The 24,777-nt window shown below is 49.8% G+C and overlaps 1 protein-coding gene across 2 annotated transcripts; it reads left to right on the top strand.

Annotated features, from left to right (window-relative positions):
• The first annotated feature begins 1,328 nt into the window (after positions 1-1,328).
• Positions 1,329-24,534, top strand: NIPSNAP1 (nipsnap homolog 1). Of its 2 annotated transcripts, XM_084798763.1 has the most exons (11): positions 1,340-1,479; positions 7,800-7,925; positions 12,137-12,264; positions 12,414-12,459; positions 12,967-13,061; positions 18,540-18,610; positions 18,757-18,897; positions 19,167-19,198; positions 19,515-19,609; positions 21,174-21,257; positions 23,284-24,534. In XM_084798763.1, exons 1-11 carry the CDS (start codon positions 1,382-1,384, stop codon positions 23,346-23,348), a joined length of 981 nt encoding a protein of 326 aa, XP_084654889.1. In that variant the 5' UTR covers positions 1,340-1,381; the 3' UTR covers positions 23,349-24,534. The 2 variants fall into 2 exon arrangements, with proteins under 2 accessions (XP_084654890.1, XP_084654889.1); XM_084798764.1 differs by lacking the exon at positions 7,800-7,925 and having other exon boundaries at positions 1,329-1,479.
• Positions 24,535-24,777: the final 243 nt, after the last annotated feature.

The raw sequence follows: 24,777 nt of genomic DNA, 5'->3' as shown, positions 1-24,777 counted from the left end.
GCTTTCCCCCCTTAAATTATGTAGCCTCTTGTCTCAGGCTCTTTTTTTTTTTAAATGTGCATTGGTGTTTTGACTGCATCTGTGTCTGTGTGAGGGTGTTGGATCCCCTGGAACAGGAGTTACAGACAGTTGTGAGCCGCCATGTGGGTGCTGGGAATTGAACCAGAGTCTCAACAAACCAAACCAAAAACTCCAGCTCTAGGGGCCTGGAGAGATGGCTCAGAGGTTAGGAGCACTGACTCTTCTTCTAAAGGTCCTGAGTTCAATTCCCAGCAACCACATGGTGGCTCACAGATATCTATGGGTAGAGCACATAAAATAAGTGAATCTTTTTTTTGTTAAAATATATTTTTATTTATTATGTGTACAGTGCTCTGCCTGCTTGTACCCCTACAGGCCAGAAGAGGGCATCAGATCACACTGTAGATGGTTGTGAGGCACCATGTGGTTGCTGGGAATCGAACTCAGGACCTATTGGAAGAACAGACAGTGCTCTTAGCCCCTGAACCATCTCTCCAGCCCTTTTTTGTATGTTTGTTTTTTTGAGACAGAGTTTCTCTGTGTAGCTTTGACTGTCCTGGACTCACTTTGTAGACCAGGCTAGCCTCGAACTCACAGAGATCCACCTGCCTCCGCTCCCAAGTGCTGGGATTAAAGGCACGTGCCACCACTGCCTGGCATAATAAATGAATCTTAAAAACAAAAACAAAAACTCTAGGATACATAGGCGCACACACGAACATACACACAATTAAAAGTGAAATAAATAGAGCATGCTTTTAATCCTAGTACTTGGGAGGCAGAGGCAGGTGGATCTCTGTGAGTTCGAGGCCAGCCTGGTCTACAAAGTGAGTTCAGGACAGCCAGGGCTACACAGAGAGACTCTGTTTCGAAAAACAAAGGAAATAAATATTTTTTTAAAATGTTGGAGAGTTTGTTCTTTTGATGAAATAAACATTGTCTGTTGCTGTCTTGACCCAGAAGAACACAAGGTGTAGGCAGAGCACTTGCCTTGCATTGTGTGAGGCTCAGGGCTCCACCCCTAGCACACAAGTAGAAAGAAAACTACCAGGCACGTATAGTTTGTATACAATTTCAGAGGTACACAGACCCTCTTTAGTTTGTTCTCAGACTGTCCAAGACATTCGACGCCCGCATTTATCAAGGTGAATTCCGAGGTACAGAGTGGTGAAAGAGCCAGTCAGCTGCTGAGCTCCAAGAGCTCTGAGATGTGGCTATGGACTGCGCCTTGGTAGATTTGTGGAACTCCCACCTGGCCGCGTTTGAAAGGGAGGCTGACGGGTGAGGGCGTGGCTTTCTCTAGTCCCTCCTCCGCCACTGGTCTGGGGCGTGGCTTTCCTCCAACCTAGTCTGGTCCAACATGGCTCCGAGGTTGTGCATCATCTCTGCAGCAACACGGCGGCTGCTTCGGAAGCCGGGACCCCGTGACGGGGACCTCGCGGCTGCGGGTGCTATGCGGTGAGATGCCGACGGGGCTGACTGTGTGTACAGAAGGGAGGGGGCTGGAATGGGGAGCAGAGACCATCCGGGTGGGAATTCAGCGGATAGAGGCGGAGCAGCCAGGATGTAGGCCGGAGGGGAGGCAGAGAAAGAACGGGGGAGGCGGGGGTAGGGGAGGGGAGGCGAAAGGTGTAGGTAGGGTTTTGTTTTTTAAACAGGTTGACACTACAAGTGAGTCGACCTCGGAATCCTCTTGCCTCAGCCTCTAGATATTACTGGTGTGTAATGCCGTGTACAGGTTCTTTGTCCTGTTTGGGACCTGGGTCGCGGCTTAGCATAAAACATGAGATGAGTGGGAGGGGACAGGTCTTGAGCCCTGGCGTCCGGGCGACTGCAGAGGGTCGTGGCAGGAGCTTCTTGTCTGGCTTTTGTGATTTAGCACGGGCTTGGGGCGTGGGTCAGGCAGCCCCTCTCTCAGCACGTTCTAGAAGTAAGAAGGGGAAGAGGGGGCACAGTGGGACTTCCCAGAGCGAGTCTTCACCCTGCGTTGTACAGGTGGGCCAGCGGGTGAGAGTTGTTCAAGGTCAGTCTCCGTGCCACGCGGAGGCAGCTCTGGATGTAGGACCCAGGTCTCCTGATGCGCCCTGCACTTTGTACCACCACTGGTGGCCTCCTAAGAGAGATTCAGACTAACTTTGGAGGGCTTGGCTTCCGCTGACTGGCTGTGGGCTGCTCCTCCCTCTCCCACGCGGCGATGTCCGGTGCTGCCCCCATCTCCGCCTTTATCACCGGAGCACTTCTGACCCTGCGCTAACCTGTCTTTCCCTAGCCGATCTCCTGTTTGTCCAGCCCAAGCCCTCACGGGTTTGAGGACAGGGTGCACGCAAAGAACAGTAGCTAAACAGTGGGAACACCCGTCCTCACACCTGTTAAAAGGGCATGGGCATTCCTCCTGCCTCAGCCCAAGAGTGAAGCCAAAGAGTTCCATAGATCCCTGCACACTGGGACTTTTGGAAAAGCTGAGAGAGGAGTTGGACGTGTGTGCCCTTCACCTCCGTGCTGGATAGTGAGGGAGAAGCTGACATTGGGTAACGGAGCCTGGAGTGGACCTCAGCCTTTTCTGGAGGGATGACCTTGGGTAGGGGGAGGAAACGGAATGTGCTCCAGCCTTCATTGGATTGTTGAGGATTAAAGAGGCTATCCTTATGTTACCCGTTTCCCAAGCCTATACCTCAAGCATTGTCATGGTGAGAATTGAAAGGACATCCAGGAAAATAATCTTTTATTACTTAAAAAAAAATTATTTTGAGCCATGGTGGTGGTGGTGGTGGTGCAGCAGCAACTGGGAGGCAGAGGCAGGCATTTGAGTGCCAGGGCAGCCAGGGTTACACAGAAAAACCCTATCTCAAAAAAGCAAAAGAAAGCAAAATAATTTTGAGTCAGGTATGGCAGCACACACCTTTAGTCCCACCACTCAGGGAGGCAGAGGCAGGAGGACCTCTGAGTTAGAAGCCATCCTGGTTTACATAGCCATCTCCAGGACAGTTAGGGCTACATAGAAAGACCAAATGGAATTATTTCGGGGGCTAGAGAGATGGTTCAGCACTTACAGGCACTGGTTGCCCTTAAGAGAACCCAGGTTCCCGGGCTGTGGCGGTGCACGCCTTTAATCCCAGCACTCAGGAGACAGAGTCAGGTGGATCACTGTGAGTTCGAGGCCAGCCTGGTCTACAAAGTAAGTCCAGGATGGTCAAAAGTGGGGCTGGAGAGATGTCTCAGCGGTTAAGAGCACTAGCTATTCTTCCAGAGGTCCTGAGTTCAATTCCCAGCAACCACGTGGTGGCTCACGACCATGTACAATGAGATCTGGTACCCTCTTCTGGTGTGCAGCTGTACATGCAGACACAACATTGTATATACAATAAATAAATAAATATTTAAAGAAAGGAAAGAGTACCCAGGTTGATTCCAGCTCACACCTTTGCTGGCTTACAGTGTCTGTCACTCCACTTCCAAGGGATCTGACGCCCTCTTCTGGCCAGATGCCTCAGAGGCACCAGGTGTGCAAGTGGCGCCTAGACACACATGCAGGCAAAACACCTGCACAAACCTGAGAATCAGAATGCACAGGGCAGTGGTGGCGCATGCCTTTAATCCCAGCACTCGGGAGGCAGAGGCAGGTGGATCTCTGTGAGTTAGAGGCCAGCCTGGTCTACAAAGCGAGTCCAGGACAGGCAAGGCTACACAGAGAAACCCTGTCTTGATTAAAAAAAAAACAAAAAAAACAAAAACAAAAAAAACAAACAAACAAAAAACAAAAGGGAGCTAGAATCCCAAGTAGAGATGTAGAGATATCCAGTTTTGCAGTGGGCATGGAGTTGAGGGTGGTTCTCAGCCTTCCTAATGCTACAACCCTTTAATGTAGTTTCTCATGATGTGGTGACCTCCTCCCCCAACCATAACATTATTTTGTTGCTACTTTAAAATGTAATTCTGTTACTGTTATGAATTATAATGTAAATCTCTGATATGCATCCCCCAAAGGGGTCTCAACCCATAGGTTGAGAACCTTGAAATAGAGGAATGACAAAAAATGTTTAATGGAAGCCAGGTGGTGGTGGCGCACGCCTTTAATCCCAGCACTTGGGAGGCAGAGGCAGGGGCCAGCCTCGTCTACAGAACTGAGGAGATGGTTCAGTCTGTAAAGCGCTTGGCATGTAGACATGAGAACTTGAGTACAGATCCTCAGCATCCATGTGAAAAGCCAGGTGTGCCATGTCCCTGTGTTGCTGTACTTAAGTTTTGGGGAAGAGGCTCCATGAGTTTGCTAACCAGCATGTCTTGCTTCCTCCGCCCCCCCCCCTTCCCAGTGAGCTCAGGGTTATAAGAGACACACATGCACATTTGCATACACCCACACCCACACCCTACACAGACGATGTTTTAAAGAATAGGGTGTCGGTCAGAGGTGGCATGCTCGCCTGGCATATGCCAGGCCCTGGCTTATGTCCTACCACTCTAGGAAACAAACATGCTTTACAAAGATTAAGGGGCACGGTGGCGCACGCCTTTAATCCCAGCGCTTTGGAGGTAGAGGCAGGTGGATCGACCTGAGTTCGAGGCCAGCCTGGTCTACAAAGTGAGTCTAGGACAGCCAAGGCTACACAGAAAAACCCGTCTCGAGAAACCAAAAATAAATAAAATAAAATAAAATAATTTAAAAAAAAAGAAGAGAGAATGGAAAGGAAGAGCTGCATCATTAGAGTCTGGGTTTGTCCCAGCGACACTGGCGAGTCCTTTAGTTCTTTGAGCACTGATTCTGCTGCGGTGGCTGGAGCGGGAAGGCCCCTGAGTCCATATTCTGGGCCAAGCTCTCCCTTTTCTTTAACTTCAAAGTTGTATTATCTTTGTCTGTCCATCCATCCATCCATCCATCCATCCATCCATCCATTTTGCATCTATGCCCCCTTCCCACTCATTTGCTTTTCCAAACACAATTGAGTATGTGCTGTGTCTTAGTCAGCCTTGGTCCAGTTATTCGAGACATAATAGAACACACCAGATCCCCACTTGTCTTAGTTAGGGTTTCATTGCCGTGAAGAGACACCATGACCACGGCAATTCTGGCTTACAGTTTCAGAGGTTTAGTCCATTATCGTCATGGTGGGACGTGGTGACGTGCAGGCCGTCTTGGTGCTGGAGAAGGAGCCAAGGGCTGTGCCTCTTGATCGCAGGCAGCAGCAGGAGACCATGCCACCGTGAGCATAGCTGGCACATGTGTAAGACCTCAAAGACTCCCACAGTGACACACTTCCTTCAACAAAGCCACACCTCCTAATAGTGCCACACCCTATGGGCCAAGCGTTCAAACACCCGAGTTTATGGGGCTATTTCTATTCAAACCATCACACCACCCTAGTGAGGCTTCATCTGGTGTGGAGACAAACAATAAATAAAGTGTAATAATCAAACAAACGGAAAGAAGAAGTCTTTTGGATTTGGGGTATGTTTAATTTTTTTGTTTGTTTGTTTTGTTTTGTTTTGTTTTCCAGTGCTGGGGATGGAATGCAGAGTGTCCTCCATGCCAGGCAGGCAAATCTTCTCCCATGGAACTCTGTCTTTAGCTCAGGCACAGGGCTTTACGTGTTCCTGCAGAAAAAAACAAGGGAGGAGAGTGAGAAAAGTTGGGCAGGACAAGGGTCGGAGAATATCAGGAATCCACTGGAAAAGTCAAAGTTGAACCCTGAAAAATGTGCACCTGAGCCAGGCGATGGTGGCATACGCCACGCCTTTAATCCCAGCACTTTGGAGGCAGAGGCAGGTAGATCTCTGTGAGTTCAAGGCCAGCCTGGTCTACAAAGTGAGTCCAGGACAGCCAGGGATACTCAGAAACCCTGTCTTGAATGCAGAAAAAAAAAATCTGTGGGGGGAAAAAAGTGCACTTGAGGGTTGGAGTGGTTAAGAGCACTTGCTGCGTTTGCAGAGGACCTGGGTTCAGTTCCCAGCACCCACGCAATAGTTCCCAGCCATCTGTTAATTCCAGTTCCTAGGGATCCAATGTTTTTTTTCTGGCACACATGTGGTGTGTGTGTGTGTCTGTGTACAGGTAAACACTGGCACATTAAATACATATTTTTAAAAAATGCACTTGAGGGTGTTGGCTTGAAATTGAGACTTCCCGTGGGTCTGAACAAGTCCCTCACTACATTTTTACCTATATAGCTCAGCAGTTCTCTTCCAGAGAACCAGGGTTCGATTCCCAGCACCCACATGGTGCCTCACAACTGTCTGTAAGTCCAGTTCCAGGGGCATCTGATACCATCTTCTGGCCTCCTAGGCATGGAAGTGGTTCATAGACATACATACAGACAAAATATCTATATATAATATAAAATAAAAAATAAGAAAGAACAGACCTAGCTGGGTGGGCTGCTACCCATCTTGCTTACCCATCACATGGGGAAACAGATTCTGCAAGCAGGCTAGAACAGTAGGAAGAGATGGATGGTGCTCTAGCTCCAGAGACCTCCCCTCCCCTCCCCTCCCCCCCTCCCCTCCCCTCCCCTCCCCTCCCCTCCCCTCCCCTCCCCTCCCCCCCTCCCCTCCCCTCCCCTCCCCTCCCAGCACTGAAGCCCAGCCTTGCTCTTCGGGACTGGCTGCTGGGTATTTATCTTGGCCACCAGTGATGTTAATGAGTTACTGAGAGCCTAGCTCTGGAGCAAAGGTCTTGGTGGGCAAATAGAGCCACTTTTCTCCCTGTCACTACCTCCTCCTGGGTCAGCAGCCCCTGTCCATTCAGAGCAAAAGTCATGCCCTTCCGTGCCCCACCTGAGGGGCTGGTTTTCAAGGAAAACGCTGATCTCTGAATCTCCGTGTGATTCTGGCAAGTTCCTTAAACAGCGAGCTTCTGCTTGATCCTGAAGGTGACGCTCACACAGCCCACACTCTAGACACTGTATGGCTTCAGGGAGCTCCCGCAAAGAAGACGTTCACAGAGCCTGGCTCACGGTCGCCCTAAGTGCACCATGCCTCCTACCTTTTTGCTGATCGAACAAACACATGCGCAGTAACTGAAGGAGCCGGAGCCCGTGAGTTTAGAAGTGCTTAAGCCAGCATTCTTTTAGCTCTACACACATTTGAGTCTGCCTTCCCTCTCCCGGGTAAGCAGTGTACAGTCCCGGTTCCTATTGCTTGCTTCCCCCCCTCCCTTTTTTTTTTGGAAAGATTTATTTATTTAACACCCGAGGGCCACAAGAGGGCACCAGATCTCATTATAGATGGTTATGAGTGTGTGGTTGCTGGGAATTGAACTCAGGACCTATGGAAGAGCAGACAGTGCTCTTAACCTCTGAGCCATCTCTCCAGCCCCCTCCCCCCCTTTTTTTTTTGAGACAGGTTTCTCTGTGTAATCTTGGCTATCCTGGACTCTCTTTGTAAACCAGGCTGGCCTCGAACTCATAGAGATCTGCCTGCCTCTGCCCCCAAGTGCTGGGATTACAGGTGTGTGCCACCTCACCTGGCTTTGTTTTCTTTTTTTTGAGACACGGTTTCCCTATGTAGCCCCGGCTGTTGAACTCAGAGATCTGTTCGCTTGTCCCTTCCAAGTGCTTGCATTAGAGGAGTTGTCACCACTACCAGGCTGGTGACTTCCCTTGTTGTGACCAGATACCTGACAGGAAGTGGCTTAAGGGAGAAAGGGCCCACTCCGTCTTAGTCCATCAGGTGAGCTTGAGCCTGGTGTGGCTGGTCACGTGTGTCTGCAGTCAGGAGGCAGAGAGAGGGATCCAAGCCCCCATCAAACGTCCCCCCTCCTTTCTTCTTCTTTTATGCTGTCCAAGTCTCCAGCCACTGTGCGGGGTGAGTGAGTCTTCTCAGTTAACCCTGTCTGGAAACGCTCTCACGGGCATGCCCAGAGTTGTCTCCTGGATTATCCCAAACCCAGTCAAGTGGACAGAGGAGATTAGGTATTGCACCCTCTGTTTCTGGTTTTACTTTCTGTAGTTTTAATTATGTGCTAGCAACTCTTGTCAGATAATATGAGATGGAAAATTCCAGAAATAGACCACATGCACAAACACTTTATTTATTTATTTATTAATATTTTATTTAATTTTAATTTATGTGTACTGGTGTGAGGGTGTCAGAATCTTGGAGTTACAGACAGTTGTGAGCTGCCATGTGGGTGCTGGGAATTGAACCCGGGTCCTTTGGAAGAGCAGGCAGTGCTCTTAACCACTGAGCCATCTCTACAGCCCCCACAAACACTTTATAACAGAATGATTGTTTTAGTTTATCATGATTAATTTCTTACTATGCTTGGCTTGTAAATTAAATTTTATCATAATTATAAATACGTATATATGAGAAACACATTACTTATAGATTAAATTTTTTTTATAAATATGTGTACATAGAAAAATGTACTATATGCTATATGAAACACTTTTGGGAAGGATGATGACTCAGCCATGAAGGAATTTGCCAAGGCGTGAACAGAGAGTTTACTGAATCACACTACAAGAAAGGGTGAGTTTGGAGCTGGAGAGATGGTTCAGAGGCTAAGAGCGCTGCCTGCTCTTCCAAAGGTCCTGCGTTCAATTCCCAGCAACCACATGGTGGCTCACAACTATCTGGAATGAGATCTGGTGCCCTCTTCTGGTGTGCAGGCACACATGCAGGCAAAACACTGTATCCTTAATAAATAAATAAATCCTTAAAAAAAAAAAAAAGGTGTAAGTTCCCAGAGAGAGAAGTCACACCTGTGAGAAGGAATGCATACTCTTTTTATGATAAGCCCTTTATAATAAATAGTTAAGGGGGGGTGTTATTTGGTTTTGCCATAGTGAGATATTTGTTTAGGTTCATATTTGAGGGAGTGCATGGACCTCCTGTTATGTTGTTTAATAGTAAATTTTATGAGGTAAGTTATTTTTCTTGAACTGGCTGTTTGTGTAAGGTGTCATGAGTCATCAGGGGTTTGGTGAGATGGCTCAGTGGTTAAGAGCACTCACTGCTCTTCCAGAGGGGCCCAGGGTAATTTCCCAGAACCCACATTTTGGCTCATAACCATCTGTAACTCTAATTCCAAGGGATCAGATGCCCCTCTTCTGGCCTTCATGGGTGCAGCATGCATGTAGTGCAGTTATGTTCAGGAAGATGAGACCAAATGCTAGGCTGAGTATAAGAACCCAGTGCCTCTGGGATGTGGGATGTGAGATCCTTTTCTTTAATTATTTCAGATTATTTTTGTATATGGCTGTTTTGCTGTCATGTATGTCTGTGCACCAAGTGCATGCCTGGTATTCAGGGTGGCCAGAAGAGAGCACCTGAGTTTTAAACAGTTATGAGCCATCATGTGGGTGCTGGGAATCGAACCCAGGACCTCCGGTAAAACAGCCAGTGCTCTAACTGCTGAGCCACCTCTGGAACAAGAGGTGAGTGGTTTTAGTTGTTTTGTTTGTTTGTTTGTTTGTTTTGTCCCTACACTACCCCCCCAGACCGGATATCTCTCTCTCTCTCTCTCTCTCTCTCTCTCTCTCTCTCTCTCTCTCTCTCTTTCTCTTCCTGGCTGGGCTGTCCTGGAACTTATAATGTAAACCATGCCAGCCTCAAACCAACAGAGATCCACCTGCCTCTGCCTCCTGAGTACTTCACGCCTGGGTGTGAACTCTTAAAAGTGCAACTGGGAGAAAACATGGGTTTAGGGGTCTTATGTGTGATCTCAGAGAGCTTCTAAGAGTTAGATTAAGGGCACTGGCTGCTTTTGCAGGGCCTGGGGCTCGACTCCCAACATCCACATGGCGGCTCACAAATATAACTGCAGATCCAGGGAATCTGATGCCTCTGCTGACCTCTGTGGATTCCTGTAAGCATGTGCTGCAGAAACGTACACATGCTCAGGCACTCGCGGACATAAAATTAAGTATCTGTGGAGTGGAGGTGGCGCACACCTGTAATCCCAGCACTTGGGAGGCAGAGGCAGGTAGATCTCTGTGAGTTTAAGGCCAGCCTGGTCTACATAGAAAGTTCCAGGACAGCCAAGGAGAGAAACCCTGTCTTGAAAAACCAACTAACCAACCAAACAAACAAAACAAAGGTTAGATTAACCATTTCTACCCTTTCAGATGATAGTAGGTGTTGGAGAGCCCTGCTGCTAAAGGTGGCAGCCTTCATGACCGGATAGCCCTCTGAGGAAGATGGAGGAAATCCTTCCCTCAGCAGGGCTTCCTACTCTGCAGGTCCTTATTTGGAGGATGTCCCTGAGCTATATGTGTGGCTCTGACATAGAAATAGCCTCTGACACAACTTCCTGCAAAATGATGCCCCCCCTCTCCCCACCCATATGATAATTAGATAATGTGCCCCTGCACAGCGATAGGATCTGCTGTTTAATGCAAATGAAGTAGGCTGTGAGCACCAATCAGAGTGCCTCCTGGCTGCTTCCCTTTTCCTGTATATTCCTCTGGTCGGTCCTGGAAGTTGGTCATTCGGCCATGCTCAAGGCCTCTGAACCCTGCTCCTCCTGCCTTCCTTGGCTGATGGCTAACAGCCTCCGAATAAAGAGGAGACCCACAAGTGGGTTGCCAAACAGCATGGAGAGCATACCTAATTTCCAGGCTTTTATTTATTCCCCAGTATTGGAAAGGAAAGCTGAGCATTATCTGACTGTAGGCAGGGGTGGTGATGGTGCTGCATGCCCCTAATCCCAGCCCTCGGGAGGCAGGCAGATCTCTGTGAGTTTGAAGCCAGCCTGGTCTACAGAGAGAGTTCCAGGTCAGCCAGGGCTATACAGAGAAACCCTGTCTTGAGAAACCAAATAAATAAATACAAAGAAAAAAGAAAATGCCTTACATCTGGATCTCCACAGGCCTCCCCCTGCCACAAGACAGGGTTTCTCTGTGAAGCCCTGGCTGTCCTGGACTCACTATGTAGACCAGGTTGGCTTTGAGCTCACAGAGATCCACCTGCCTCTGTCTCCCTGAGTGCTGGGATTACAGGCATGCGCCACCACCACTGCCACCGCTGCTGCTGCCACCACCTACAGCTGGATCTTATGGAGACAATTTTCTAAGTTGCGGTTCCCTCATTTCAGATAACTCTAGTTTATGTCACGTTGACATAAGATTGGCCAGCATATTATCATAAGAACTGTCAGAGTGGGGCCGGCAATGACTAACGGCCACCTTGGTTAGAAGCCACATGCTTCTAGTAGGGCCAACATCTCCAAGACACGTCTAATCAGGCATCGTGGGCAGTGAGGAGACCTCTCTCTCTTTCCAGATGGCTGCATAGACATGAGTTACATGAAAACAAGTTGTTTCCTGCCTTGGGTGAAGACAGCCAGTTCTGCCTTAGGAGCGTATTGCCCAGGACAGGCCCAGGACTCTATGATCTCTGTGAAGCTATTTCCTGCCACCACAATGCTGCCAACAGCTGTGAGCCATGTAGTCTGGGGTTGTGGTGGTTTGTAGTAAATTCTGGAGATCGCATAAAAATTTGATATTTATTGATGTTTGCTTGAGATTCAGTAGAAAGGCTCTTGCATGGGAAGTGTCAGGGACCTGATGAGCATGTGAGCTATCATATTGTATTCCAGGGTTAATCTTTCCAGCCAGAAGAGCAACGGCTGTCCCATGTCATTGGGTCTAGTGGCTTAGAAGTGTCCATGGCTGGGCTCTCAGAGGGCTCCAGGATGTACGTTCAGAACTCACAGTTCTGTTCCCCTTTAGTTCTGTACATACAGAGAAAGGGGGAGCTAATGTAGCTACAGAAGTCCTGTATGTAGGGCGTTGAGGCCATAGGAAAGAGGAGCTTGTCAGATTGTATCACAGAACCCAGAAAGGCAAAAGAAAGGATCTTGGTTGCTCCCGGGGGTAGAGGGATGGCTTGCCTCAGGAGGTCCAGGGTCCTTGTTATCACAAGGGTCTTAGCTGCCGCAGCATCAGGCAAGGTGAGTTTGAGGATTGACCTTCTTAGCAATGGGCTGCAGTTGTGCAGCCAGAGGTGGCAGGCATAGAAGGTATTTCGCTCTCTGTAGCTGCCATGAGATCGATCCCATGGCCCTGTGATCAGAAATGTGTGGGTCCTGAGGCTAAGGGAGCAGGATGCCCGAGCAGGGGAATTGTTGGGGCTCCCGTGCCTCCACTGTGGCCCTCTCAACTCCTCTGTCCTGCAGCTTCTATTCCAAGGACAGTGAAGGCAGCTGGTTCCGCTCCCTCTTTGTTCACAAGGTGGACCCCCGGAAGGACGCCCACTCCACTCTGCTGTCTAAGAAGGAGACTAGTAACCTCTACAAGATCCAGTGTGAGTAGCTGTTAGACTGGCTAGCACCCCCTCCCTCTCTTCCCCCCTCCCCCCCCCCCACCGCCCGGGCTTCCCTGTGGGTGGGGCTAGGGTAAAGCGATGTGGGTATAGCATGCACCTCACCGATTGTTCTCTGCCCTGTACTGCAGTTCACAACGTGAAGCCCGAATGTCTGGATGCCTACAACAGTCTGACGTGAGTGTTTCCCACCTACTGCCCCCACTCGCTCGCTGCTGGGATGTAGTGGGGTAGGGGCCCTCTTTCCCACTCCGCCACATCCTCCACTCACTGTGCTGCCACGTGACATCCTCTGACCCTTCTCCCGCCATAATGAAGGGGGGTGTAGGTTCTAGAGCCGGAAGCCCTAAGGGTATCTTCCCTACTCCCATTTCTTCAAGAAGAGACAAACTGCTGGGCGTGGTGGCGCACACCTTTAATCCCAGCGCTCGGGAGGCAGAGGCAGACTGATCCCTGTGAGTTCGAGGCCAGCTTGGTTTACAGAGAGAGTCCAGGACAGCCAAGATAACACAGAGAAACTCTGTCTCGAAAAACCAAAAGAGAGCGGGGGGGGGGGGCGGGGGGGGGCGGGGGGGGCGGGGGAGTGGTGGCGCAGAGAAAGAGACAGACGCGCTCAGCCTCAGCAGCCCTGGTACCACAGTTGGAACCTTGCAAGCCCTGCCTCTCCCTATGCCCTGCCCACAGGGAGGCTGTGCTGCCCAAACTGCACCTGGACGAGGACTACCCCTGCTCGCTGGTGGGCAACTGGAACACGTGGTACGGGGAGCAGGACCAGGCAGGTGAGGCTCCCTTGTCTCCAGTGCCACTGTTGCCTGGGTCTCCAACAGCCCTCCTGTGTGACTGCTCTCCTCTCTCTCTGCAGCATTGGGGGGGGGGGGGAGGGCGCGGGTTCTCGGGCAGCCCGTGAGGCCTGTGAGGCACCCCGTGTCGCGAGCAGAGAGTTTACACTCAGAATCCGGAACAAAGGAGTCAGGCCAAGAGCAAGTGGTACGATTTAGCAAGAGAGGTTTATTAGCAATACAAAGGCAACTACAGCAAAAGGCAGCGGCTAAGGCTCCAAGGCCAAGCCACCAATACCATTCCATTACACTCTTAAAACTATCCTAATTCTAATAGGAGTAGCATTTAGCATATCAATGTTCTGGGAGCTTATGCCATTAGGGTATACGACCTGATATCGTGACGATCTGTCGAACAGGTTCGCTGCTGCGACTTGATTCAGTTCTCAGGTTGTTTTCTGACAGCATGTCTGTCTGCTCCGTCGGGGGGGGGGGGGGCTGGCAGCATTTCAAGTGATCATGGTGGCAGCGAGAGAGAGAGAGAGAGAGAGAGAGAGAGAGAGAGAGAGAGAGAGAGAGAGAGAGAGAGAGAGAGCGAGAGAGAGAGCTGGCTGCTTCTTCCCGGGGTTTTTATACTAACTAAACCTTATCCTCTCTAGTTCACACATCTAGCTTTCTGCGGCACTCTTATCACCAACTTGCAGTCGTGGCCGCTCCTAGGTCAGAACTTACTACTAAGGTTTTATCTATCACTCACACATCTGGTCAGACGTCAGCTTTTTGGGCTGTCAGCTATTTTCTACGCTGGGCTTTGAAACAAGCCCTGACATGTTTATTACACCCCGCCACATCCTCCCCTCACTGTGCTGCCACGTGTAGGGACTCACCAGTTCCCCAGCTGGAATCGCTTCACCCTGGTTACAGGTGGTCAGGCTGAAACATTTTTTTCTCCCTTGCCTACTTAGCAGTTTGGTTTTCCTGTGTTTTTTTAATTTTGCTTGAGGCGGGTTTTACTGTGTAGTCTAGCCTGTCCTTTAGCGTGTACTCTTCCTGCCGCAGTCTCCTGAGGGCTGTGGTGGTTTGACTGCTTGTCTTTTGTTTTGTTTTGTTTTGGAGACAGGATTTCTCTGTGTAGCCCTGGCTGTCCTAAAACTTGACCAGGCTGGCCTCGAACTCACAGAGATCCACTTGCCTCTGCCTCCCAAGTGCTGGGATTAAAGCAGTGCTTCTCAACCTTCTTAATGCTGCTACACTTTAATACAGTTTCTCAGGTTGTGGTGACCTCCCAACCATAAGCTTATTTTCATTGCTGCTATATAAGTGAGATTTTGATATTGTTATGAATGAATTGTAATGTAGCTAGCTGATATGTGAACTCTGTGTGGGGGAGGGGTCATGACCCACAGGTTGACCACTGGATTAAAGGCACTGTGACCATGCTTGGCTTGGCTTGTTCACTTGTCTTTTAAAGTTATTTTCAAGCCAGGCCTGGTGGCGCATACCTTTAATCCCAGCACTGGGGAGGCAGAGACAGGTGGATCGCTATGAGTTCGAGGCCAGCCTGGTCTACAAAGCGAGTCTAGGACAGCCAAGGCTTTAAAAAAAAAAAGCTATTTTCAAATCAAGCAATCAATCAGTCTATCTATCTTATCTACTTATCTATCTGGTGTGTGTTTGTATGTATGTATATATACATGTATGTGTGTATATGTGGCATGGTGTGCCTATGGAGGTCAATGGACAACGGTTCTTGTGTTCACCTTCTTGAGGCAGGGTCTCCTTTCTGCTGCTGCACAGGGTGTACTCGAGGCTAGATTGCAGATGCGTGCTTCTGCAGCTGGCTGTTGTGGTTGGGCTCCAGGGATCTCAGTCTGTGAGGCTTGGGTAGCAGGAGCTCTTGCCTGCCAAGCAAGCCATCTTACCAGCCATCACCTACCTTACCGCTTTATATTTTGGTGTAGACATGGCAGCTTTATGAAAGAGCGGCTTCTTTGCACTTTCGCTGCGTCAGGCACCGGCCCCAGCCTCTCTGACCTCTGCTACTTGCCTCTTCATTGTCTGATCCACTCCTGTAGTTGTCAACAACACTGTATCTGTCTTCTTATGTAGATAGTGAATTTGAGGACAGACTGGTTTACACAGTGAGCGCCAGGCCAGCCAGCGCTAGAGAATGAGGCTATGTCTCAAAAAACCAAAATCAAACCAAACAACAACAAAAAAAACTACCAAAGATTTCTATTCCTCAGTCATCTTTGACACACTTCAAGTGCCCACTGGTCTGCCTGGCTCACAGCTGCTGTTGGTACACAGCTGTAAATATGTCCAGGGTGGTAGAGTATGGTTTGGGGTGGTATAGGTGTAGACTGTGGGACAGCCATTGCGGATAGTCCTGTCAGCTTCTCTGGTGTACACCTAACAGTGGGGGCTCATAAACCAACATTATGGGTTTGAAAAAAAGAAAAAAAAAATCAGGCTGGAAAGATATCTTAGAGGTTAAAAGCACTGACTGCTCTTCCAGAGGTCCTGAGTTCAATTCCCAGCAACCACATGATGGCTCACAACCGTCTATAATGTTGTCTGAAGCCTGCAGGTGTACACGCAGGCAGAGCACTGTATACATAATAAATAAATCTGTGAGCCTAGCGTGGTGGTACACATTTGTAATCCTAGTACTTGGGAAGTAGAGGCAGGAGAATCACCATGAGTTCAGGGCTAGCTTGGTATGTATTTCAAGTTCAGGCCAGTGAGGGCTTCATAGAGAGAGCCTGACTCAAAAATTAAATTAGGAAATCTGTAAAAGAGAAAGACAGCTCTCTGTGTTTATATTCTGTTAGCACCATGGCTTCTGTAATCTTTGATCAGCTTTACTGGCAGCAGAATAACTCTTTGATTCTAGTAAGAGTTGACTGGTTGAGACGGGCTCGGCGGTGCATGCCTGTAATCCCGGTACCTGGGAGGCTGAGTGAGTGAGGCCGGAGGGGAGTTTGAGGCCAGGCTGGGCTATTTAGCCTCAATAGCCTATCTAAACAAAAACACAAGCATGCATGCTAATGGTGAAGTGGATTTTAACTTTCTAAAGCACATCCTGCAGGATCTATATCTTGCCATTTGTCACTTCTGTGTGGAGTCATCTGAGGAGTAGGCTGTTAGAGCCTGATTCTTGGAGCCGGACACAGGAACACAGGAATATACATTTTAATACATGTATCAAAACTACTGATCCGTTTTCTCTAGGGGCCACTGTGATTATTAGAGACCTCTTTCTTGGCCTGTGAAGAAGTCCCCCCCCCTCTCTGTCTCTCTCCCCCACTCCCCCCCACCCCCTACCCCTGTTTTGGTTTTTGGATTTTGGAGACAGGGTTTCTCTGTGTAGTCCTGGCTGTCCTGGACTCACTTTGTAGACCAGGCTGGCCTCAAATTCTTAGACATCCACCTGCCTCTGCCTCCCAAGGACTGGGATTAAAGGCCTGTTGCCGCCAGCGACAGACCGAGTCTGTGCTTTCAAGTCACGGGTCAGCCAGTTACCCTCGGCTCTAGTATGCCTCACTCACATCCGGAACCTTCCTCCCTCCGCTGCTGAGATCGCCAGGTCAGCTATGTAGGCTCTTCCCCACCATTAGTCCTCTTGCCTTCTTTCTTCCCTTTCTCTTCCCTTCTGTCTGCCCCTCTCCTCCCTCCTTCCCTCTCCTTTTCCGGTGACTCTAGCCTCACATATGCTAAGTACACGTTCTCTCCCCAAGCAACACCTTAGCTCGGAGCATGCTGACAGGGAATCAGGTTGACTACCTAGGCCTGCCATAATAAAATGCCACCGACTCAATGAACGGAAGGAAGTACATTCTTCAGGGCTGGAGAGATGGCTCAGTGGTTAAGAGCACTGCCTGCTCTTCCAAAGGTCCTGCGTTCAATTCCCAGCAACCACATGATGGTTCACAACCATCCATAATGTAATCTGATGCCCTCTTCTGGCCTGCAAGTGTACATGCAGACAGAACACTGTATACATAATAAATAAATAAATAAATCTTTAAAAAAAAAAAGTACATTTTTCAACCTTGGAAGCCAGGAGGCAGAACTCAAGACATTGGCTCTGTCTGGGCTTCCTTTGAGGCCTCGGGGAGGGATCCTTCCTGGCTCTTACAACTTTTGGTTGCTAGAACCCCTTGGCATTCTTCTGCATGTGGACGCGTCCGTCTGAGTGAGCGTTTCCTGAGTTGCATGGCGTTCCCTTTGTGTGCAGTCTCTCTCTCCTGATAAGGGCACCATACACTGGATTGGAGTTCTACCTAGTGTTATGTAGGCTTAACTCAGTTGTCTGCAGAGACCCTGTTTCTAAACAGGGTCACGTAGTGAGGTTCTGGCTGGGCATGGATTTCTGAGGGGCTTCTATTCAAGCCAGCGGAGAATATGACTGCGGCGGGGTGGGGGGGTGGGGGGGGGTGGGGCGATCTAATAGTACAAGAATTCTCAGCGAGAATGAGGCTGGGGCCTCTATAATCATAGTCCCTTGAGTGCCCACTAGGGGGCATTCCTTGTATCCCAGTCTACCCTTGGTTTGTTTTTTACCCTTCCTTGCCTTCTTCATCCATCTCCCCCCGCCTCCCCAACCCCTTTTTTGAGACAGTGTCTTATATAGCTCAGGCTGTCCTTGAAACTTCTGACTCTCCCGTCTCTGTACAGATGTGTGTGTCATCAGTCCAGTTTCATGCACTGTTGGGGATTTGAACCCAGGGCTTTGTGCAGGCTATCAGCTGAGCTACATGCCCAGCCTGCTTCCTTCATAAGGTGGGGTCGCCCTCTGTTACCCAGACATTGGCTCAAGACGTCATCCTGTGCCAGCTTCCTAAGTGGCTGGGAACTACATGCCCCACCCCCTACATAAATAGCTGCAGTTATTTTTTTTTTTTTTAAGTTCACTGCCTTGGCACGCTATTGTTTTGTTATTGTTGTTTGGTTGCTTTTGCAGTGCTAGAGATAGAACTGGGGGTCTCCTGCTGTTCAGCAAGTAGCACCAGCCCTCTTAGAGTGTCCGGTGTCAGTCTGTCAGGCTTACTTTCCTTGTGTCCGTCCTCACAGTCTTGCTGTTCGCCCTGTGTGTGCTGGTGACCCAGGAAGACACTCATCATCTTTTGTTTGTTTTGTTGGTGATGCTATAGAAGCCAGGTCCTTCTGCACGCCAGACACACGCTTTATCAGTAGCCTCGTCTGATCCTCTTGTTACTGTTATTTAAGGAATGTGGGTGGGATTTTGTGGGTGAGGACATTGAGTCCTAGAAGGAGTCAGAGGCCACCAAGCTGCACAGAGCTAGTGGTCTCCTGGGCTTGCATCTAAGGTCAGTCCCACACAGTGCTACTCCTCACCAAGACAAAGGGAACTAGGAGATGCCCCTCCATCCCCCCCCCACGCTACAGCCACATACACAGTCCAGACAGGCATGCTCCCTGTAGCTCCTTAACCTGTATTCCTGTGCCCAACAGTGCACCTATGGCGGTTCTCAGGTGGCTATCCGGCCCTCATGGACTGCATGAACAAGCTAAAAAACAACAAGGTATCCCAGCATCCTGTGTGCATGTGGCTTCCAGCCCCGTCCTGTGTAGAGGGTGTGTGGGGATGGAGTCCTCTGCTACCCTCAGGGCACACTGACAGGGCAGCACATAGCCCCTGGCTACAGTGCCCTCAGTGTTCTGCCTTCAGGAGTACCTGGAGTTCCGGAAGGAGCGGAGCAAGATGCTGCTGTCCAGGAGGAACCAGTTGCTTCTAGAGTTCAGCTTCTGGAATGAGCCACAGCCCAGAGCTGGCCCCCACATCTATGAGCTGAGGACATACAAGCTCAAGGTACCTCATTTCCAACAGAGGCCCCTTTGCCTTCTCCTTCCCCTGCCGTGCCGTTGCTTTGCAAGAGCTCAGGGTAGGACGGCCCAATGCTTCTCCCTCCTTATGGGCTAAGAGCAGAGAAATGTGTGTGCATGTGCACAGCTGCACATCAGATGGGAGTCGGGTCCTAGGAATGAGGCCCCTGGCTCTGGGAAAGGCTAGTTTCCCAGCCCTGCCCCTCTGATGCCGGGAGTCCCAGGTGGCGCTCACTTCCTCCTCTTCTCTTTCAGCCAGGAACCATGATTGAGTGGGGAAACAACTGGTAAGTTGTAGCCCTAGGGTCGGGAATGTGGTGGTCCCTGCTGCCCTGCCCCCTTAGGCTCCCAGTGAGCTTTCTCTGTGTCGCAGGGAACCCAGCCTGTTCTGTTCCTCGCAGCTCTCAGAGAAGGATCCACCTGAACAGGGTAGATTCTGTAGAGGAAAGTGCTGGCAACCAGCCGGCATCCGCACCTCCAGAATCCATTCCCTGGGCCCCGCTATGGACGCCCCCCCCCAAGAAATGTCACCAAGTAATCAGCCTGGGCCACCTCGGGGGACCATTGGCTGGACTTCTGCCCCATGTTCTCTGCCATCTCCAGGGCCCGGGCCATCAAGTACCGTCAGGAGAACCAGGAAGCAGTGGGAGGCTTCTTTTCACAGATAGGAGAGCTCTACGTGGTCCACCACCTATGGGGTAGGTTGGAGACACTCAAGGAGCCTCTGTCATAAACCGTGTGGATGCATTTGTGTACCTATAGCTCTTACATCCTAGCAGAGGGAGATGCTCCCTCAGACATAAACTAGCAAAAAGGACCCATTTCACATGATGACAGACAACCGGGGAGACTGGGCAGGGGAAGACAGCCAAAAGAAGCCCAGGGGCCTTTTTGGCGTGAGTAGACAAGGTCTTTCTGAAGGGCAGAATACAAGTCCTGAGCAAAAGGGTGAGAAAGCCAAGCTCTGAATTGCTGGGGGAAGTTTTCAGTAGAAGGAACAGCTTTTGGGGAGGCCAGGAGGAGGGGGGCGGCGGGAACCGGGAAGAGTGTGAGAAGGTGGGATGGAGGGGGACAGCCACCAACCAGGTCAGGCTGGGCCTTGAGGGCCTCGGGAGTGAGTTGGGGTTCATCATGGATGGAGGGGCAGTGGCAGCATGCGAGCTCTGTAGCTGCCATGCGCTTTGCCTAGAGTGCCTGGTGAGGCAGCAAGGCTGGGAACTGGGCAGGGGAGATGCTTCCGCTGGAGCAGGTGGGGGGGAGGGGTTGGCTTCGGGCAGCGGCAGCAGCGGCAGGACAGATTAGTTGGTCTGCGAACAGTGACACTTGAGAGTGACTTGCTGGAGGAGACAGGAGACTGCTTTAAGCAGCTGTGTGCCCTTGTCTAAGGCAGAGAGGCCTAGGGGAGGGCCCGATTAGGTCATGTGGTTCGGGGAGTGTCACATTGAGGATGCTGATGCTGGGCCAGCCAGATGGCTCGGTAGGCGAAGCCACCACACTTGACAACGTGACCCACGTGGCAGGAGTCATCTGACTCCAGCCTCTTATTTTCTGACCTCCACACACTCACCCCTCATCCCAAATACATACATAGATGCGATAAAGTTTTAAGAGACACAGGCACTCAATTAGAGACATCACCAGATGTAGGGGCCTGCGGGAGAGTTTGAGGCCGGAGATAGAGAGGAGTTGCTGGCATGTGTGTATGCTTCAAAACCCCAAGCCCTACCCCCACGGTTGGGTGCTTTTCTCCAACAGTCTATGCTGCCTTGTTTTCATGCTCTGGCTCTGGCACGTAGATTGTAGTTCCTTAGAGTAGCTGTCCTCTTATTACTCAAGATCTTCTGTCATCTCTTTCCCCCCACCCCCTTTTCTTTCTCTTTTTTAAAAAAAGATTTATTTATTATGTATAGTGTTCTGCCTGTATGTACACCTACACACCAGAAGAGGGCACCAGATCTCATTGTAGATGGTCGTGAGCCACTTTGTGGTTGCTGGGAATTGAACTCATGACCTTTGGAAGATTAGGCAGTGCTCTTAACCTCTGAGCCATCTCTCCAGCCCTCCCCACCCCCTTTCTATAAACATTGAATTTTTTTTAACATGTGTGACTCGATGATATTGACAGAGCAGTGTTTGCTGACAGTCTGAGGAGGAGGTATCTGGGGAGGAAAGATGGTAGGGCGAGGTCGGGGCAATGGACAGGCCCCTGTGCTGAGGAAAGGATTAGGTTCTCTGAGGAATGAGCCTGTACCTTTCTCACAGCCTACAAAGATCTGCAGTCTCGGGAGGAGACCCGGAACGCGGCCTGGCGGAAGAGGGGCTGGGATGAAAACGTCTACTATACAGGTGAGGGTCTCCTGGGGCTCGGGGCACTTCTCCAGGTGGTGCCGCGGGAGTCCTGAGGAGGCAGGGCTCGGCAAGCGTCTCTGAAGGACAGTTCACATGGCTTCGTTACCTCCAGTGCGGAGCTCCTTGCTTGGTTCTGTCGTGGGCGTCCCTCACCCTCCACCTCCTGGACCGCTTTCTTGCTGTATTGCTCAAGCTCACCCTGGTGCAGCCTGTTCCCTCAGGCGTCCAGTTGCTGGGATCATAGCATGCTCCACTGTGCCCAGGAGGGGACATGAGCTGGTGGGGTTTTGTCTGGGTGACTCACATTCCACACGGTCCAATCAGTCCTGAGGTTTTAGGACTCTAGCACAGGCAGGCGAGCCTTTGTGTGACATATGACCCGGGGTCACTTCTGCACCTCACCAAAACGGCTTTGTCCTTATCAGATAGTCCCTGCTGTGGGGAGTTAGTTTATGCAAAGCACTTTGCCCTGGTAACATCAGAACTTGTAGCAAGGTTAGTAAATGTTTCCTCAAAGGGTTACCACTGTTAGAACCCCCAAAGAAGCACACAGAGCTGGTAGATACTGAGTCTTCACTATGTGAAACTCTGCTGGGGGGTGGGGGTGGTCATTACAGTTAATCTGGCACAAGTCTACTGGGTGGACAACAGCATGTCTGCTGAAGGAGGTAGCATGAGCCTTACTGTTCCAGGTGTGGCTCCAGCTGACAGTACTGGCAGCCACTGGACACCTAATGGAAATGCAGACCAGTCGTCTCCCGACTTTCTGTGAACTAGATTTGTAGGGTTTGTATACACATTAGAGTCTCTGGTGGAGCTGATGTTTTCTGCTGACCCCCAATGGGCACTGTTGTACTCTATGCACACGCCCACAAGTACTATACATACATTTAAAGAAATAGAGAAAATAAATTTAAAAATAATTACTTTTATTTTATGTGCATTATTGTAAAGATGTCAGATCCCTTGGAACTGGAGTTACAGACAGGTGTGAGCTGCCATGTGGGTGCTGGGTCCTTTGGAAGAGCAGACAGTGCTCTTAACCATTGAACCAACTCTCCAACCCAATAAAAACTTTTATTTATTTATTTTGGTTTCTGAGACAGGGTTTCTCTGTGTAGCTCTGGCTGTCCTGGACTCACTTTTGTAGACCAGGCTGGCCTCAAACTCAGAGATCCGCCTGCCTTTGCCTCTGGAGTTCTGGGATTAAAGGCATGTACCACCATGCCCAGCCTCTATAAAATCATTTTTAAAAAATCTATCTCCCTGGGGAGTTTCTACTGACACTCCTACCCCCATGGGTATGGCCTCCCTAGCTGTACGAAGGGCAGTTAAACTACATCAAACCTCAGGCCTTATAGCTCTTACCTTGACAGTGTATACCACTATGGTTCTCTTTTGATTTTGGTTTTTTGAGGCAGGGTTTCTCTGTGTAGCTTTGCCTGTCCTGAACTCACTTTGTAGACCAGGCTGGCCTTGAACTCACAGAGATCTGCCTGCTGGGATTAAAGGCCTGCACCACCACCTCCTGGCTCTTTTTCTTTGTTGTTTTTTTGGTGTTGGGGGGTTGAATCCTAAGACCTCACACATGCTAACCAGCATTCACCCCACCAGAGAACTATCCTCTGGCCTTACAGTCATTTTTCCTCAGTCTTCCTCTGTTGTCCTTAATGTGGCTTCATCCTCATTTTGTTTTTGTTTTTATTAGGCTTTATGTGTTCTGTTTGTTTTGGAAGCACCAAGGTTAGAATCCGAGAGTTCACACATGCCAGGCAGGTGTGCTCTCACTGAGCTCTCTCTCCAGTCCTATGCTAGTTTTTTCACATACATAGAAAATGAATAAAATTTCCCAAAATATTCAGTTTATTACTACTTAAATCTTGTCTTATAATTTGGGAAGCATGGGCCTCTCTCAGATGACAGTAGGGACTTTGTGTGTGTGTGTGTGTATGTGTGTTTGGGCGGGGACCACGGGTATCTGGCTTGCCTCAGGCACCCCTAACCTCTGCTTCTCTCTCCATAGTCCCCTTAGTTCGACACATGGAGTCGCGAATCATGATCCCTCTGAAGATTTCTCCTCTCCAGTGATGACGGCACCGCCTGCACCGCCCTCCCTTTCCCCTTTGAAATAACCTGGAGCAGAGCAGCTTCTGGGCTCCCGGCTTCTCGTTTGCTCTCCGCTCTGGAAGGCTTCTGATCGGTGCTGGTGGTCAGCTCAGACAAACATGATGTTTTTTTGAGAATCTAACAATCTGTCTACCCAGCCGGGCGTGGCAGCGCACGCCTGTAATCCAGCACTCGGGAGGCAGAGGCAGGTGGATGGCTGTGAGTTCGAGGCCAGCCTGGTCTACAAAGTGAGTCCAGGACAGCCAAGGCTACACAGCACAACCCTGTCTCAAGAAACCAAAACAAAACAAAACAAAGAACACAATAAGCTGCCTACTCATCGCACCTGTCTCCCATACTGGTAGAGGTTTCTAATTTCCCTAAGTGCAACCTTTTAAGCATTCACACCTTGCCCTCTAAGCTTCCGCGTCTCCAGCCATCAAGTCCCCAGCTTAGTTGCATAAAATATGGCCTGACTAGCAGTGAAGAGGTGGATGTAAAGGGTGTCAGGCCAGGTACGGCCCCCAACGAATTGCCTGGTCTCTGTTTGTTTAAAAAAAAAAAAAAAGCAAGTCTGAGCCTTAAAAAAAACAAACAAACCAAAAAAAAAAACAAAAACAAAAAACCTGGAACTGCCATAAACTCTGAAGTCATTAAAGTCGAGAGGAGATCCAGAATTCTCCTCAGAGGGGATGGGAAGAGGAAGGACACAAGCAGGATTCAGGGACATGGGACAGACTTGAAGCAGAAACCCTACAGAACAATCTGCACACGGGATTCAGAACGCGAGTTTGGAACAGATAGAGCAGATGACAGGAGACCTCAGGGAGGGAGCCCTGTTCCTAGACAGTTTTTCCTACACAATGCGGTTAAAACTTGAATACGCGCTGGCTCCAGCTCCTCTGCGCCTCTTCCCCCCTCTAGGCAAACACACGGGCCGAGACCTATATTCCCATCCTGAATTCCTTCTCCCCCAACCTGACATTGTGTCAGCCACGCCCTCATTTTGCAGAACCCCCAGATCTGTGAAGTGGGTTCAGTGATTCTGGGGGTCTCTTCAGTGACCCCCCCATACCTCATGAACCCCTGCTTAGCATGGTTTTGCTACCATACGTGGAAAATATAGACTGGAATAGTTAATGCAACCAAATTAAATATTTACTGTAAATTGCGGTGTTGTTTTCATCTGCAAGGAATCTCAGCAGTTGTGTAAGGCAAGGCGGCTTCCAGCAGGCAGAAGGGTCCTGTGGCCTTGGTCTCTTAGGGAGGATTATCTTCATTTTCATCCCAGGGCAAGAGCAAGAACTGTTTCCCACTCAGCCTGGTAGTCACTGTACATGTTTCAAGGCCCAAACAAGCAGGATTTACTCCAGAAATAGCCGGTATAGGAAGTACCTGAAGCTTTCAAATA

The sequence above is a fragment of the Acomys minous genome, assembly GCF_964271855.1.
Source record: "Acomys minous genome assembly, chromosome: 10".
Lineage (NCBI taxonomy): Eukaryota > Metazoa > Chordata > Mammalia > Rodentia > Muridae > Acomys > Acomys minous.
Note: the sequence above shows the minus strand (reverse complement) of the source record. Positions and strands in the feature narration are given on the sequence as shown.